The sequence below is a fragment of the Mycteria americana genome, chromosome 4, assembly GCF_035582795.1.
Source record: "Mycteria americana isolate JAX WOST 10 ecotype Jacksonville Zoo and Gardens chromosome 4, USCA_MyAme_1.0, whole genome shotgun sequence".
NCBI classification, from domain to species: Eukaryota; Metazoa; Chordata; class Aves; order Ciconiiformes; family Ciconiidae; genus Mycteria; species Mycteria americana.
In genome coordinates this window covers 10,718,990-10,735,538 of record NC_134368.1, presented here as the reverse complement: position 1 = coordinate 10,735,538, position 16,549 = coordinate 10,718,990, and the positions used below count along the sequence as shown (strand labels likewise).

At 37.7% G+C, this 16,549-nt stretch overlaps 1 protein-coding gene across 5 annotated transcripts in view; it reads left to right on the top strand.

Moving 5' to 3' along the window:
- Positions 1–16,549, top strand: part of ZFYVE28 (zinc finger FYVE-type containing 28) — a 164,564-nt gene that overhangs the window by 89,444 nt on the left and 58,571 nt on the right. For all 5 annotated transcript variants that reach the window (XR_012775461.1, XM_075499623.1, XM_075499622.1 and 2 more), the window contains exon 3: positions 14,140–14,277. Coding sequence is in view for 4 of the 5 variants with exons in the window: in XM_075499623.1 (XP_075355738.1) it covers positions 14,140–14,277 (138 nt within the window). In the remaining variant the exon portion in view is untranslated. The remainder of the gene's footprint in view (positions 1–14,139; positions 14,278–16,549) is intronic.

The following is a 16,549-nucleotide window of genomic DNA, read 5'->3' as shown; positions in this document are numbered from 1 at the left end:
ATGCAAATTCCTATGGAAAAACACCATCTTTGGTGGAAGATGAGGTAGTCATCCATTTAAAACATGAGGAGATAAGAGGAAAGCAAGATTAATATTTTATCTGTACTTCAATTAGAACAGGGTTGGTTTTTTTTTTTGGTCCAGATGTCACAAGTTTTGTTCTAATTAAAAAAAATACGGTATTTTCTTCTTTGTCAAAGAGAACCCGGCTATAGAAGGCTTTTAATTTCTGAGGTTATGAAGTCTTCTAACATTCTATTTAACAAGATAAGATGATGTTTCCTTTCTTAATGCATGATTATCTGCCCTAGATCATACTTTTTGAATTAAGAAAAATTGTCATGTTGGTATCTTGATTGAATATTGACATAGTGAACCTGAGACAAACTGGTGTAATTCCCAGAGCATTTGAAGGCTAAATGAGGACAGTGGAGCCAGGTCATTTTAAAACTGACTTTTCTCAGCATTTGTGAAGTGTGAGACTATACCAGATCCACTTCTGTAGAAATTAATGTAATGTGACGTGTCTGACTGTCAGGGGCTTTATAGCTCTTCCACATTCTTCAGCAGTGACATCAGAGGATTGCTGTCAGCTCTGCTATATTTCTCCTTTTTAATTTTTTTTTTTTACTGTTGCAAAGAAGGATAAATTCTAGTATCAGCCACTGAATTGTTTATGTAGTCTCATGACTTCAATATGCTGCAATTCGCCTTCTTTCCCCCATATGCACATGGTTAGCACCATGTTAGCAAGATCAACAATACATGCAAATTATTTATTTGGTGATATTTCTGTACTTGGGGATTAAGTCTGTTTTCTTCCATTAGACACTTTTTCACTTAATCATATAAGAAAAACCCCCTTTCTTTCATTTAATTTTTCTTTAATGCTGGGGAAGTATGATAAGAAAGACAAGAAGGCAAATTATTTTTTAAAGACAGTTCTTAGCACTGGAATTTAATTTTAATTGTGACCTTAACATACTTACAAGTTAAAATAAAGGCTGGCTTTTTCTATATGAAATAATTCATAAATCATTAACTATTTAATCTATTTTCAAGGGATACAACACCAATACTATAACACTGTGTATATACATATTTCAAATATGAATAATGGATTATTTTGAAGAATATTTTGTGGAATATTGTGCAACCTTGTTTTCTTATGTGTCAAGTTGTCATAAGTAAGTTTTCATTAAACAAAAGGAAGCCTTTAGATGTTTATCTACATAGATATCTACATATATTATGCATTGGGTGCAACAAGGACTTCTACATATTAGAAGGAGGGATTACAAAATATTTTGGAGTTTTAGAGAATAGATGAATTTCAGACTGCCCTGTTGTTACTGTTAGTGTATAATTTAACAATAAATTACTAATTGAATGGCTGGTGTTCAAGGTGGTGGGAAGAAAATAAACTGTTACCCATTAGGGTAGCTTCTTCAGTCATTGTAACTTTATAATTAGACAAAGAGAAGGAGAAGCTTAAATCATTCAGTCATAACTCCAAGTTCCTTTTGTGGTGCAAAGATACAGCAACTGTCTTCTGCCTCAAACTTATGCTTTGGAAAGAATTTGTGTTAGCTCATTGCAGCACAATGTTCTTGGTGGAAAAAAATGCAGACTTTAAGACAGTCATTTTAAAAAAGTGTTCATTTTTGAAAGCATTACATGTATTGGCAAGTTAGTATTGCTTCGAAGAAGTTTGAAATGGCTGATATGAAAACAGCTTGTGATAAGAAGTGTGATGTTGGAGAGCAGGCATTGGATAGTGGGCTTTGCTACTACATGCTTTTGCACTACTTGCACACATAAAAGCTTCCCATTTTAAAGGCTTTGGGAAGTAAATACTTGTGTGAAATGAAATATGCAGAAAGTGTGCTGTGGAGGTTAAGAACGCTTACCTTTTTGCTTATGCAATCTGCTCTCTCCTGCTGGATTTTCAGTTTTTACAGAGTAGTGCTATTTTTTCAACACTTTTAAAAGTAGCGTTGAGACGAACAACAGCAGTATTACCCCAAGTACATGGTTCTTCCTGCTGTGAAGCAAATAAAGCTAACTTCCTTTATATGCCGATACTGCTCCTTGTTCCATAGTTCAGAAATAAGCCCAGAATTTAATTTAAAAAAATGTAGTGCTCTTGATACTGTGGTATGATGTACACAATATAAATTCTTGGTTTTGCCCTGAGAATACTTTTTCAGTTCTCAAGGTTTCTGTGGATGAAGATTGCTTAAGCAAATACCAAGCAACAGATATTTGTATTCTTTGATTTCTCAGGTGCCCCAGGGTATCTGTAACTACTGCTAAAGTTGTTGTTGTTCTGCTTACATAGTCTTCATAATAAAACAGTGTAGTAGTTCATGTAGAAGCATAAGTGATCATCTTTAGGCTGCAAAGCCTGTTGAATTGATTTGTGCAGCTGAGGCACTGAGATAAACTGTCTTATTGACGTAAGCTATTGTAATTTTTGCTTTAGAATTGTTCTGGTACTTTGAGAAGGTCTTTGTTTGGTTTTCTTTTTTGTTGTTTTCTTCTGGTTAGGCCTGATGTAGTCTCATAGAATCATAGAATAGTTTGGGTTGGAAGGGACCTTTAAAGGTCAACCAGTCCAACCCCCCTGCAATGAGTGGGGACATCTTCAACCAGATCAGGCTGCTCAGAGCCCCATCCAACCTGACCTTGAATGTTTCCAGGCATGGGGCATCTACCACCTCTCTGGGCAACCTGTTCCAGCATTTCACCACCCTCATTGTGAAAAATTTCTTCCTTATGCCTAGTCTGAATCTACCCTCTTTTAGTTTCAAACCATTACCCCTTGTTTATTGCAACAGGCCCTGCTAAAAAGTCTGTCCCCATCTTTCTTATAAGCCCCCTTTAAGTATTGAAAGGCCACAATAAGGTCTCCCCTGAGTCTTCTCTTCTCCAGGCTGAACAACCCCAACTCTCTCAGACCTTCTTCATAGGAGAGGTGTTCCACCCCTCTGATCATTTTTGTGTCCCTCCTCTGGACCAGCTCCCAACAGGTCCATGTCCTTGTTGTGCTGAGGGCTCCAGAGCTGGATGCAGTACTCCAAGTGGGGTCTCACCAGAGCAGAGCAGAGGGGCAGAATGACCTCCATTGACCTGCTGGCCACGCTTCTTTTGATGCAGCCCAGGATATGGTTGGCTTTCTGGGCTGCGAGCACACGTTGCCAGCTCATGTCCAGCTTTTCATCCACCAGTACCCTCAAGTCCTTCTTGGCAGGGCTGCTCTCAATCCTTTCATCCCCCAGCCTGTATTGATACTGGGTGTTGCCCCAACCCAGGCACAGGACCTTACACTTGGCCTTCATGAACCTCATGAGGTTCATGTGGGCCCACTTCTTGAGCTTGTCCAGGTCCCTCTGGAAGGCATCCCATCCCTCAGGTGTGTCAACCGTACCACTCAGCTTGGTGTCACCTGAAAACTTGCTGAGGGTGCACTCAATCCCACTGTCTGTGTCATTGATGAAGATATTAAACAGTACTGGTCCCAGTAGGGACCCCTGAGGGACACCACTTGTCACTGATCTCCATCTGGACATTCAGCTGTTGATGACTACCCTCTGGATGCAACCATCCAACCATTAAATAAACAGGGATGAATTCTCGCAGGCTTGCAGAGTCATGTCTACTTTTGACTTGTGTGATAACTGGCATTAAAAAATATTTTCCACTTTCACACCTTCCTACAAACCTCTGGCCTCAGTGTCAGCCCTGTTTATTATTTGTACTATTGTCCTCCGTAGGGATTTTACAAATATGACTGGAAAATAATTTAACCCTGTAGCTGGAATGTGAAGAGTTCTCTCAGTAGATCTAATTAACGTATTTGTGGTTGTCTGGCTTATTCTGCAATGCAAGTAAGAGTCTAAAAGTACATAATATTTTATAATTGAGAAAATAAAATGTTGAGGGCATTCCTCAACAAGGAAGGCAGCATTATCTGTATGTAAATTTTCTAGGAGATCCTTAAATCACTCATTTAAAATATACAGATAGTAGAAATTATCCTAGGCCTGAACACTCTGTGTTAGAATAGATGTCTCCAAAGATTTGAACTCTGCAGTTTTAAGTTGAACTACTGTTGGATATAACTATTGGTGGTATAATACCATATTGGCCTTTCTTTGTCTTTTGTCTACAGCTGCAGAACTTCAACATAACTCTCTCTGCATTCAGTGAAATCAGATTTTCCATTGTTTTTCAATGCAAAGTGTGTTCTTTCTCTCCTAGCAGGTAAAGGTTTTTAAATCCACCAGTGCTGTGGATTAATGCTGCTAGGTTTTATAACTGTATTAATGGAAATGCATAGAGTGATTTCAGAAAAAAAAAATTACGTAAATTTGGGTGGTTTTGTTCAGAGTCCTATGATAACTTCAGCAGCTGTGCATGTGGATTGCCCAGTCTTTGATTCAAGCAAGCCCTTTGGCACTCGGTAAAAATGTTATAAACATTTTAGTTTCAGTAAATCTCTCTGCTTTATTGATTGGATATGTGGTTGAGTATGGGCAAACAAGATAAATAAACTTTGATTTTTATAAAAAAATCTGCACAAACATGTGTATCTATTATCACACATAGTTCCTTAGGCATAATTCCATGGTCCATTGGCAGTGTCAATTTAAAGGTTTTTCCGTTCCAAATTTACCCTATTCTTACTCCTATTCCCACACTTCAGCATGGCACCCCCTCAAAGCACAGCTTCCCATTAGCTTCAACTGATTTGAGACTGGGCTGCCATCAAAAGAGGCAGCCTTGTCTGTCCTTGCTTCCTTCCAGCACCAGTCCCTGTGCTCCAGGAACCCCAGCTTGTGTTCCAGCAGTGAGTGAGCAGCCATGGAGTGGGTGGGATCACCTGGCTGCAGAAGAGGCTTTGGTGGGGTTGCTGTATCTCAACCAAATGATCCATGTTGGTTCACTGTCCATGAGGGTGCACGATGGTATGGAAGTGCTGACGTACAGCTGGAGCAGTGTCTGCAGAGAGGGGTGGGTGTATAGGTCCTTATCCACAGCCAGTTTAAGTACACTGTGGTCAGCTTTAGACCTCTAGGAAACGACATCTTCAGCTGTACTGATATACGTATTTGCAGAGTCATTTTGTGAACTTTAACAGCGAAATGACCTAGGTTACTGTGGATCAGTGCACTGAAACCATTCACGTATGCCCCCTGTACAAGTAAGCTGAGAGTGCTGGTGAGACAGCCTGTGACAGCCTGGAGACAGGAACAAAAGCTGCAAAGTAGGTGAGATAAGGGGCTAACTTCTCAAGTTGGCCTTGCTGCCTAATGCTTACGCTGCAAAATGGCCATATGCAGTTTGCTGCCCATCTTTGATGAAAAGTGGCTTTCTATTTCAGGTGTAAAAGAAACTTATCTGAAGGCATCTCCTATTATCTGATAAGTTTAAGTGGTATGAGAATAAGGAATCTCTAGGAAAAAAACCATGCCCTTTTATTCTGTGCTTTATCTGAATTGTATCCATGCTAAAGAAAAAGCAATTTTTAAAAAGAAAGTCAGCATTAATGAGCATCCCTTGATGAAGAAGGTATCTGTAAAGAGCTGTTAAATAACTCAGAATAATGTCATAGTGGATTGGCAGTGAGTTATCTAAGAAGTACTAATTGTATTCATTAGCATTCTTGACAAGAGCAAACTGGGAGTATGTACCATAATCACTGTGAACAATGAGGCAGTTCAGAGGTGCGACGTTTTCATGTTTGATTGCATCTGTCCATCGAAGAACATTTTCTTGTAGAATTACGCAGAAATAGATCTCATTAAACAAGGCAAGTTAGACTAAAGCTCTAAGAAACTCCCTGTTGGATTCTAAAACCTAATGATTGGTTAGAAGTTGGCAAGAATCTATTCCTGATGTTACGTTGTTAATTGATATAAAGGTTAAACAGTGTGGATTGAGCCAGGAGTACTTTCAGCTAAAGTAATGGCCAAGTCTTTCTAGCCTGCTTAATTTGCAACTCTTGAGACATTATATTAGTTAGTGGAGGTCAATGGAGGTCAATATATTAGTTAGTGGAGGTCAGTGAAGGAGACAGCAGGGTAATTATTGAGATTGAGGGAAGAAGTTGACTGAAAGAAGACTTTGTGTTCCCAAAGTTTAGAAACTGTAGTAGACAAAGATATTGTTAACAGCAGAGGGAAGAAGTAGGAACCAAAAGCAGATCCTCTCCAGCCTATTCAGTTGTATCAGAACACTTGGGTGTTACTCATTGATCTGTGGTGAGGAGGGAATCATGCTAGTTTTCTGAATTGTACCTGTTTGTGAGGCTTTTCCTAAAATATAGCAGAGCTGGTGGGCTCTAGAGAAATTCTCGTAAGGTCTATATTTAAGAAACTTGATGCAGATGTAGGAAAGCCAGAAATTTGTGCCAGAAGGATTGGACAGTTGACTGATGGGAGAGTGAGCCAAGCCTTGTTCAAAGAAAATTATTCTCTCTCTTATACAATCTTTTCCCATTTAATTTAAGTGGGGACAGTGCCAGTTTAGAAAAGAAAGTGAAACTGAGAAGAAAAGCATTTTCTATTTAAACAATGATGTCAAGATTAACCTTAAATTTCAGACAATGCACACTTCTGCTGTACTGTTTATCTGTGATAATAGAGCTTGTAAGTTGGTTGGTTTTTTTTTCTATGGAGTTTCATCTGCAGTTCAGTTGTTTTTATAATTGATTACATTTGTCATTTCATTACTCCTAGTAATGATTACTTGTGTGACTTGCATTGCTCCAGCAGATGTCTTCTCTGTGCTGCCTGACATCTTCAAACAGTTGATGTCAGGTACCTGTTTGCTGTTTGGGTATGCAACTGAGTGAAAGCTTGTAATGTTTTTTTTGAAAATACGCAGGCTTGTCAACCCTTTCATATGTTTTTACTGTACTTCAAAGCACTGTAAATGAAGAAAAAGAACTTGAGTATAATTGTGCTAAATACACTAAATAGCCTGTAAGTATCAGAAAAGTTGATTTTTCTTCTGTTGGGACTCAAGCTACAACTGCAGGTTTTAAATTCACCTTTTTTCCCCAGAATTTTTAAGTGATCAATGGAATGATATAGCTAAGTAGAAAACAAATGTGCAGCAATAAACATTTCTAATTAGTAAATAAAGTAATTAATTGTGTCTTTTTAAATCTTGTCTATTTAACAGCTTTTCTTCATTGTTGTTGGGAAACATTTGGTCAATTGTATTATTTTTCACTTTAGAATGATTAGCATGATGGCTAGGGAATATAAAATGCTTGACTGTAAGTTGGGCCATCAGTACAACTTTATCAACTAACAAGGATTTTATTTCCTTTCTGTGTTTTGGATTCGTATTTGATTTTATGTAGGGAGTGATTAATATTGTAAGATAGTGTGTACTACTGTAGTCTTTAATTGTAGTTTCTCATGTTAACAAGCTTTTTCATGTGTTTCCACTTTCTCATATGGATCAAATAGGTCATTCAGAGAAACTGCCTATTATCTAAGATTGTGGGCGGACTGGATTGAAAATGCTGTGCACTGCAGGTCAGGGAATTAATTTGCAGCAGAGAACCATAGGGAGGAAAGCTGGCTCCACGCCAGCTCAGCACTGAGTGTGTTGGGGATGCAGGATGCTTTCACTCTCTGCAGTAGGGGAAGGCAAAGCAAAGGTGGCAGTAAGTTGTGATTACATTGCCTCTGTTCTGCTTGTGGCCTCAGCTGCACAGCAGCTTTGGAGTGATATAAAGAAGGTGGTGCCAGCTCTGTGCCAGGCTGAAATTCTTTCGTGCTTGGGAAATCTTGAAGTACATTTTAGGGCAGTTTTGGCATCACTGAACCATGGTAAGGCAGTTGCCTGATACTGGTGGAGGAGTAATTCCATTTTGTGTTTATTGCAGCAGATACCCGTGTTCAAAGCAAATGTCTCTTATTCTTCTGTTGCTATGAAACTATGTAAAAGGGGATGTTTAGTGTACCAGGTTACTTACTGAATTATTTTCAAATGTCTTTTAATAAAAGACAGACATTTTAGAGTCTTTATAGAAAAGGCTTAAGTCTGTATACACTGCTGTAAGAGCATGTTTGTATCCGTGATGTTTATCCAGTAATACTTTGATTCACTGTGGACAAAGTTCTTAAGTTATCTCTTACTGATAAAGGGGGGCTTGGCTGAAAAGCTCTGTACTGAGAACAGTCTTTCAGTACAAGTTTGGGTATACTTCATTTCAGTAAAGACAGTCATGTCTAATATTAGTTAATGGCTTTTTGACGTGGAGGTCTAAAACAGGTTTTTTATTTTCTTATAGTATCATCAGGAACACTTAGATTTTTGAGATCTGAAAATGCTCTTTTCTGCAGAGAGAGGATGATGCCCTGTAACAATGCTGTTCTTATGTAGTCTCTCAAGTTGGTGTTAGTTATAAACAGCCCTTCTGTAAATGGGGATTCCTCTCTTATTTACTGAGAGCTATATTTGGGCGGGTAGTAACAAAAGAGGGAAATGAATACCATGATTAGGTCTTTGTATTAGAGACAGAGAGACTCAGAACAGATGTAAGTTACATTTAAATGTAATTTGTCAAAAGAGTGCATACTGGCTTAGTGAAAAATGTCATTATAGCCATTAAATAAGTACTACATCTTTGTTAAAGAACCACTTTTAGTGGAAGCTGTACTCAAATATCTGTGACCTCTTTGGGTTGAAAATTGGTGTGCCAGTGTTCACCACTTCATATGTAACAATTGCTCCATTTGGGAGATGTAATTATTCAGTGTATGCATAATAAATTTTGAATATATGCATAATAAATTTTGAATATATGCAGGAGGTAAGATCAAAATTGCCATTAATAAACCTGTGATGTTTGGAGTGTTTGCTGCCCTCACAAGGGCACCCTAGCAAGACAGTTCAGGAAGAGAAGCTTTGACATTGCAGTTCAACACGAACTGCAACAATCATTGTTGCTGGACTGGGGCGATACAGCATTTAAATTGCTGGATATCCAAGTTGCCTTTAATTCATGATAAATTTTGGTACTGCTCTGTAGTGGGCTAGGTTAAACTAGGAGCTACTGCCCAAAATTCACATGTAGAAAAATCCTAAGTTACTTTTAGACGGTAGAGCATCTAGAAGTTGGCAGTGGGAAATAGTCAAATAGCTGATCAGGCAAAAAAGAGACTGAAAGCATGGCCTTTGGGATCTCTGTGCAAGATGGGCTGGAGGGAAAACGGTGGAACTTGTTGCTGTCTGGAGTGAGACTTTGGATCTCTGATGGGTGAAACAGCTGTCTGTAGAGACCCTGCTGGGTTCTGAAGTCAGGACTTTGTGTGTCCTTTGAAATCCTGAAACCTTACATCAAAGAGTATGTCACCTTATTATTGGTTTCTTCTGTTAATGAAAGTAACCCATAAAAACCTGACTAGTAGCTAATTGTTTTAATTACAAAACAACCTTCCTTTATATTTGGCCTTAATTTGTGTTCATCAGTTGCTTCTGTTTGTCATAAATGTGAAGTTGAAGGAGGTCTGCAACTTAACATCAAGCCAGAAAAAGAAATGAAAAATGTGAAGGATATATTTAATCGAAGAGGCTAAAATACCATCTATTAAGCTCATGGTGATATTATCAAAGACTGTGTTACCTTGGCTAGATTTTAGTGATAATTCAAAAAATGGTACTGAACAACATGGGAAGTTATCTTTCTCTGAAGAAATCTTGCAAAAGACCTCAAGAAGGTCACATTAAATTTAATAGCATGGAAAAGCAGCATAATTTTTATCAAGGACATGCACAAAAGGGTAGATAAGTCTGCCTTTTGTTATTCTAAACATACATTTCAGAGCATAAGTAAGATGAAGTTATTGGCTTTTCTTTTTGTACCTATTCCGAAAGCTAATGCAGCAGTTGCTGTTAGCTTTATGCTCTGATTATTGAGTATATGGCCAATTACTGCTGGGCCAAAAATAAACCAACTTTTTGTCCTCTACTTTGGCTAACTACATACATTGTCTCACTACCACTCATTATCTTTCCTATCAAAATAAAATATAAGTGCTCTCCGTTACGTGAAACACTGAGCTCTGTTTTCCAGGAAATGAGGAACTTGGAGTAAATCCCAAAGCAGAATCTCTGCAGTGGCTGCCTGTTGTGCTGCTGGAAAGCCTAAACAGAGCAGCTGAAACAATACTGTGCTCATCCCAGTATGTAAATGAACCAAAAGATAACACACAAAGCCACCAAAGGATACATTAAAATCCGGAGGCTTTTATGTAGAAAGATGGATCAAGTGAAAGATTTACTACTTCAATTCCAACTAATTGATTTCTGTTGCTTAAATTAGAGCAAAACCTCAATGCTACCATGTATCCGAACCCATTCGTTCTTAGCTTACAAAGCAGAATGCTGTAATTAACTAAATTGAATGTTTCTTGAAGCTCTTTTAAAGAAAAGACTAATTTGCTTACAATGCATTGGATGGTCTGTCTAAATTGGCTGGCATCCTTCCAGTTTCAAAGCAGCTGAGATTTGAAATCATTAAGGGAGCAAGTATTCCAGATTTCCTATTTAGGTTACTCTGCTCTGGGTGTCATAAGAAGGAATGGAAGAGGGAAGAAAAGTGATGGAGAATTGGGGTTTTTTTCTGTGGTACGATAAAATAAACCCTGTAGAAAATCAGAGAATTTGGGAAATTGCACATCTTGAATCAGCAAAAACAATTCACCTTGTAGAATTCTTTCAGTGTTTATACACTAAATGGCGAAGTTCCATCAACTATTCTTTCCTTAACCTTCCAGTATCACCAATGGAGTATGCGGGAAAAGATGCTCATCTGTTTAATTGGCTTTTTCACTTAGCTTTTTGACAGAACGGCCAGCTGCCTATGTGAAGCCAGGTAACTCTTTACAAACAACTGCTGCTAGTCCAGAGATTGAGCTATGGTGATTTATCTCCATTGGGAAGTGTATATTAAAATTCTAATCACCTATGGTTTAACTTACTACTACTGCACAAGTTACAAATAACTTTTTTTTTTTTTAAACTGACTCAGGAAGTGTGGCATATATGGAGATGTGTTGGTAGATCTTGGGTGCTCTGGAGCAGAAGCATCTAGAGATTATAGGAATATTGAAGAAATGAGGAAGGATATTAAATGTCATTTAGGTGGTAAACAAATAGTATACTGAAAAATTAGTATTATACTTGCTTTGTAAAAAGTTTAATTATCTTTATTATATCCTATTGCCTTCAGTTGCAATATTTGATTTAAGTGCATTAAGGTACAAAATTTCATGATGCTTGTAATAATTATCTCCTGAGATGATTTAGACAGAATCTTAGTACTTTTTAATAGGTATAATGATTAGAAAAACAGAATGAAAGTACAGAACAGTTGCTTGGCCGGGTATGAGTCCTGTTGCTTTACTCCTTTTGCATAAAACGTTTGTTGATATATCAGGAATTTTGAGTATGTATGTAGGTGATTATAAAATGGGAATTCAATCTGTCTTGTACCTGCTGTAAAAGAAGATTACATTTGAAAAATAATGCATTAAAGTAAAAAAAAAAAAAAAAAAATTTAGGGAGGAAATCTTTTCAATATGGGTCTCATCCTATTCTGTGTAGCTTTTTAGAAAAAAAGGCAAGAGATTGAAAATTGCATTTTCCCATATTCAAGTTTGGTGGCAAGTAAAATAAATTGGAATATCATGTCCTAAAGTAAAATGGAATGTGATTATTTAAAATCTGATATAATCAGATTCAAATATTACTCTTCTCATAGTTCCCTGCCTTAGTATTTCTTTGTATTTCCTGCAGCTTTTGTAAAATTTAATTGGTAGGATTACTTTTTACCACTGCCTCTCTCCAATGCTAAAAGATCTTTGCAAACTTTTATTAATTCCCTGAAAAGAGGAATCTGGCTTTTTCATCCTCATGTGCCAACCTGTATTGCTCTGGTGATAAAGTGGGAGCTACAGGCAAAGCACCTGGTCTCAAAATAGATCAGTAATAACTGATTTAAAATACATCATGAGTGACTTGTGCCCTTCTACAATTTAAATACTTTAATCCTTAGTTTCGTTGTTTGCTCTGTAACTTTAGGTAGGAACGAAGTGGTTTAGGAATTAATTTCCTTATGGGACCTGCTTTCAAAATATTTTGGTTCCCCAGCTAGGTCTAGCTAAATAATGATGTGAGAAGCATGTTCAATACCAGGAATTAAGAAATGGAAGGAAGGAAAACAGGAAACTTGCTATTAGTCTGCTTTTTCTCACCCTGAAGTGTCATACTAATTTGTGTCTGATTCCTTGACTGTCTTCATTTTGTCCTGGAGAGGGGAAGTGGTGGCAGTCTGGCTTGTTCTTCAGCCAATGGTTCAGGATGGTGGTGCTGAAACAGGGTGTGGGCATCTTTGCTCTGTTCTGTCTTCTTCCAGCATCTGAACTTAAGTTCCCCTTGCGGTTACACTAGAGAATATTGTGAGGTTGTTTTTTTCCCTTGATTTCTACAATGGGCATCTCTTTGGTTTCCTAGGGATCCAAGCACCCCACTAATCCTGCAGGATGCTAATACCCAGCAGAGCAAGGGGTGTGTCTCTAAAATTAAGTATTTTATATGTCGGTGAATCTAGCTTTGTTTTCTTGTCCCTTCTCATACCTGCTGGCCATAGTCTGTGTTGTGATGCCACGGAGGAGCTACAGAGCTTTTGGTTTTCAGATTTGTTTTTAGAGAAGATGGTTGAATATTATGTGTGCCAGTGTGTTTTAAATATATGGGGTGTTGTTTGTTTGTTTTTTAACAACTTTATTGAAATTAAATGTGTTACCTCATGACAGACTTGCAAAAAATACATTTATGTAAAAATGTTTTAATTGTTAACACATAAAGTACCTTATACTAATGTGTAATAAATATTGCCACCAATGTGTGATAAATATTGCCAATGGTTGGTTTATTTGTTTATTTTGAGTGAAGGCAACCATGATTATGGCATTAATGTTAAGATTATTTTGTGGCAACAGCAGTTACAGTGGTCTGCACTGAAATTGCAGAAAATGTGAATCTTTTTTTGTACCTAAAGTGGGTTTTGTCTTTCTTAGTGGGGAACATACTAAAGGGGCAGGTTTCTTCAAAATTCATGTCTTCTATTATTTTTTTTAAATGCAGAGGAAAATAAAACAGTGAAGTGTAGACTTAAAGCAATTCTGTCTGTTAAACAAGTCTATACAGACAGATTTGTTTTTATTTGTTTGAAAAATATTTTAAACAGAACATGAATTCTGTAAATAGTGGAAGAAACATGAGACAGACAAAACATCTTTAATGAAGGCATTCAGCCTTTTTCATGCTCTGAATCTACCTTTATTATGTTAATCAAATTCCATGCAGTTCCCAGCAGGGGTATGTGAAAATTATCTTTTCAAATAAATGAATACAGATTATTTACTGCATATCAATAAGCTGGTTATAGGTCTTTGATCTTTGTCCTGGTGCAGATGTAGATCAGAGCAGTTATTAAGACTCTCTAACTTGTGCAGCGTCCCCTTATCCTCCTGGATGATCGGGGGGTGAGATGGCAGGCACGTGTGCCAGCCCTTGCCCATGGGGAGTCAAGTGTGGAAACTACCTGCTTCTGATTCCCAGGATGAATTTAAGTCTATTCAACCCCAGTGGTCCCAATATAACTCAATTTCTAACGCCTCCAGGGTACTCTGTCAGGCATTCTTTTTGGGAAGAATGAAGTGCCTGTCACTGGGGCTGGTGAGAGGAAATGAGAGAAGTTTAATTTACTTCTAGTTTATTTACTGATACTTTACAGATGGATAGCTGGAGGTAACAAGCTCTTTAAGTCATGCCTCCTCATCAGAAGTCCCACTAAAGTAGTCAAAGTTAAGTGCAGTGAATCTGAGAAACAGTTGCTGGGAAAACTAGTAGTAGTGAAGTTTGCCGCTGTTCTTTCTATGCAATATTCTCCTCTTTATTTTCTCTCTGTGTGTGATGACTGTAAGAGTTAAATACTGCACTTTCTATCTTAATTAGTTGGTGCCTCACTAATAAATTCTATTAAGTTAGAAAAAATTTTGTGGGATTTCTGTGAGAACAGTATATAAGCTATCCTATATTTTGCTTCAGGATAATGTTTTGAACATTATAAATCAAATCATGGATGAATGCATTCCACATGAACGGGCCAACCGAGACTTTTGTGTTAAGTTTCCAGAGGAAATACGCCATGACAACCTTGCAGGACAGCTTTGGTTTGGAGCAGAAGTAAGTCTCTCATATTTCTGTTACTTGGGGTTAATGGACAATTTTTTTGTGGCATAAAGCCAGCATTTTAAAGTACATCTTGAGACTTTTCTGAAAATGGTATATATAATTACGCAGCAAAGTAAACATCTTTGAGAAGTGTTCTGGATGCTCAGTGGAAGGAGATTCTATAACTATGGTTTTGGTATTGGTTGGGCTAACAGCATACCGGTTTATTTTCATAATTGTCTGTTGTCATTATGATCACCTCTTAAAAACTATTCTTTTGTGAATTAGCATCAGATTAATATTCTTTAATATTTTTTTTTTCCTGATGGGCCATCTTGCAGCTCATGCTTTGAAAATCTTCGAAACAAATAAAGATATATGAGGGAATTTTATCAGGATAAAAGTTTATTTCCAACAAATATAAGTGCATGCTGTGACTTTATTTTAATGGCTATATTATGCTATAACTCACATTAAACATACCTAACTTTGTTGAGCTGACATTTGTTGCACGTAACTTACTTGTTTCATGTGTATGCTAAAAATATAATGGTTTCTGTGCGAAACACTGAAGTCCACTTTTCTTCTCTTACCTGGTTTGTCTCAAAGACCTGCTTCTACAGCAACCTGCAGGAACAAGGGATTTTTTTAGTAAATAAGCTTTAATTATTTTAACCAAGGGAAGCCTGAAGTGTCAGGAAAAAGGATGTGATATGTAAGATACTTACTCATTAGTACTGATGTCTGTTGGCTAAAAAAAAAAAAAAATTGTGGCATCTTTAATAATAAACTTAGGCCAGCAGACCTGAAGACACTGAGGGTGACTTTAAGCACCATGGATTTGTTGAGGGTCAGGGGAGTAGTCTAGACATCCTACCACACAACAGCACGTTGTGTTATTGTTTTCAGCTTTGCCTCTCCTGTATTTGAAGGAATCCTTTGGCTCCTGTTATTACCCATTCTTTTCTCTACCAGTTCATCCTTTCTCTAAGATGCATGCTCTCCATCAATAGTTCCTATCTTGTTCAGTCCAATATGCCTCCATATGTTCTGTTTCTGAAACTTTCTTTGACAGTTGTTAATTGTAGGGTCCCCTGAGTCAGGGAAGTGTGGGGCAGAATTTACAAAATGAATTTGATAAGTCAATGCTTTATAATCCTGTCCTCAGCAAAAACAGCAGCAACTTTTCTTCTCGTTATCATGTGACCTTCACTGCTGTCATCCAGGTGGTGCTGTGCTCCATTTTAAAGTGCTGAGAGTCTGACATGTTGGCTTAATGGTGCTTCCTTGGTAGTTAGGTAGGAGAAGATACGGTAATTCTTTCTGTAACCATCCATAATGAATCCCTGTGAATCCCATTATCCTTTCTGACCCTAAGGGACTAACAAACTGGCATTACAGCAACGAACAAACAGGAAAAATGCCAGCCAATGTAGTAACTTCTCCTCCATTGTGGAAAATGCTTGAGGGAATCACTGAGACAGCCAGTATCTTCTAGGAGGAAAAAAAGTCTCCCTTTATTCACTGTGTGACATAAGCTAATGCTTTTGCTCTTTCCAAATCAAACTTTTACTGCCTCCAGATCGAACTACCAGGCTGGAGAGACCTGTTGGTTTCAGAGAAAGTAACATGCAGTGATGAAGTAATGCTAATTCATACTACTGTAGACACTGTCCTCCTGTAAATTCATGTAGTAAGGAAGACTGTATGGACTGTTATGAATATACACTTATGTGTCCTTGTCAGTGCAATTGCTCTGAGTTATCAGACTAAGAGTACCTATCAACAGGTAAGACTTGCCTTATCCATACTTTCCCATAAATACTGCTTTGGCTGATAAGAGGTAAGAACATGATCTTCTCTGAGTGCCCTTAAAACACAAATCAATGCATCAGGCTGCTGAGCAAGGGCTGGGACTGCAGGTCCCCCATAGAGCTGCAGAAATGCCTCCCATTCAGGGGAGTGCAGAGGAGGGACACAGAGCTGCAAATGGAGATTAAAAAAAAAGAAAAAACAATGAGAACTTTTGAGACTAGAACAACCTTGTATATTTTCAGTTAATAAAAATATTTCCATTAATACAGCAAGTATGATTTCTATCAGTGCTTGTTGTCTTCCAAATGTATCCATAAAGGAATAAAGCTAGCAGCAGAGATTATTAAATAGCTTGGTTTTAATAGCAGGATTTTTTAAAAATTATATTAATGTGTTACAGCAAAAATTGACTTTTAATGTCTTTGTGAGCTGGTCAGAGGGAGTCCATGTATAACTCTTGGGGCAAGGA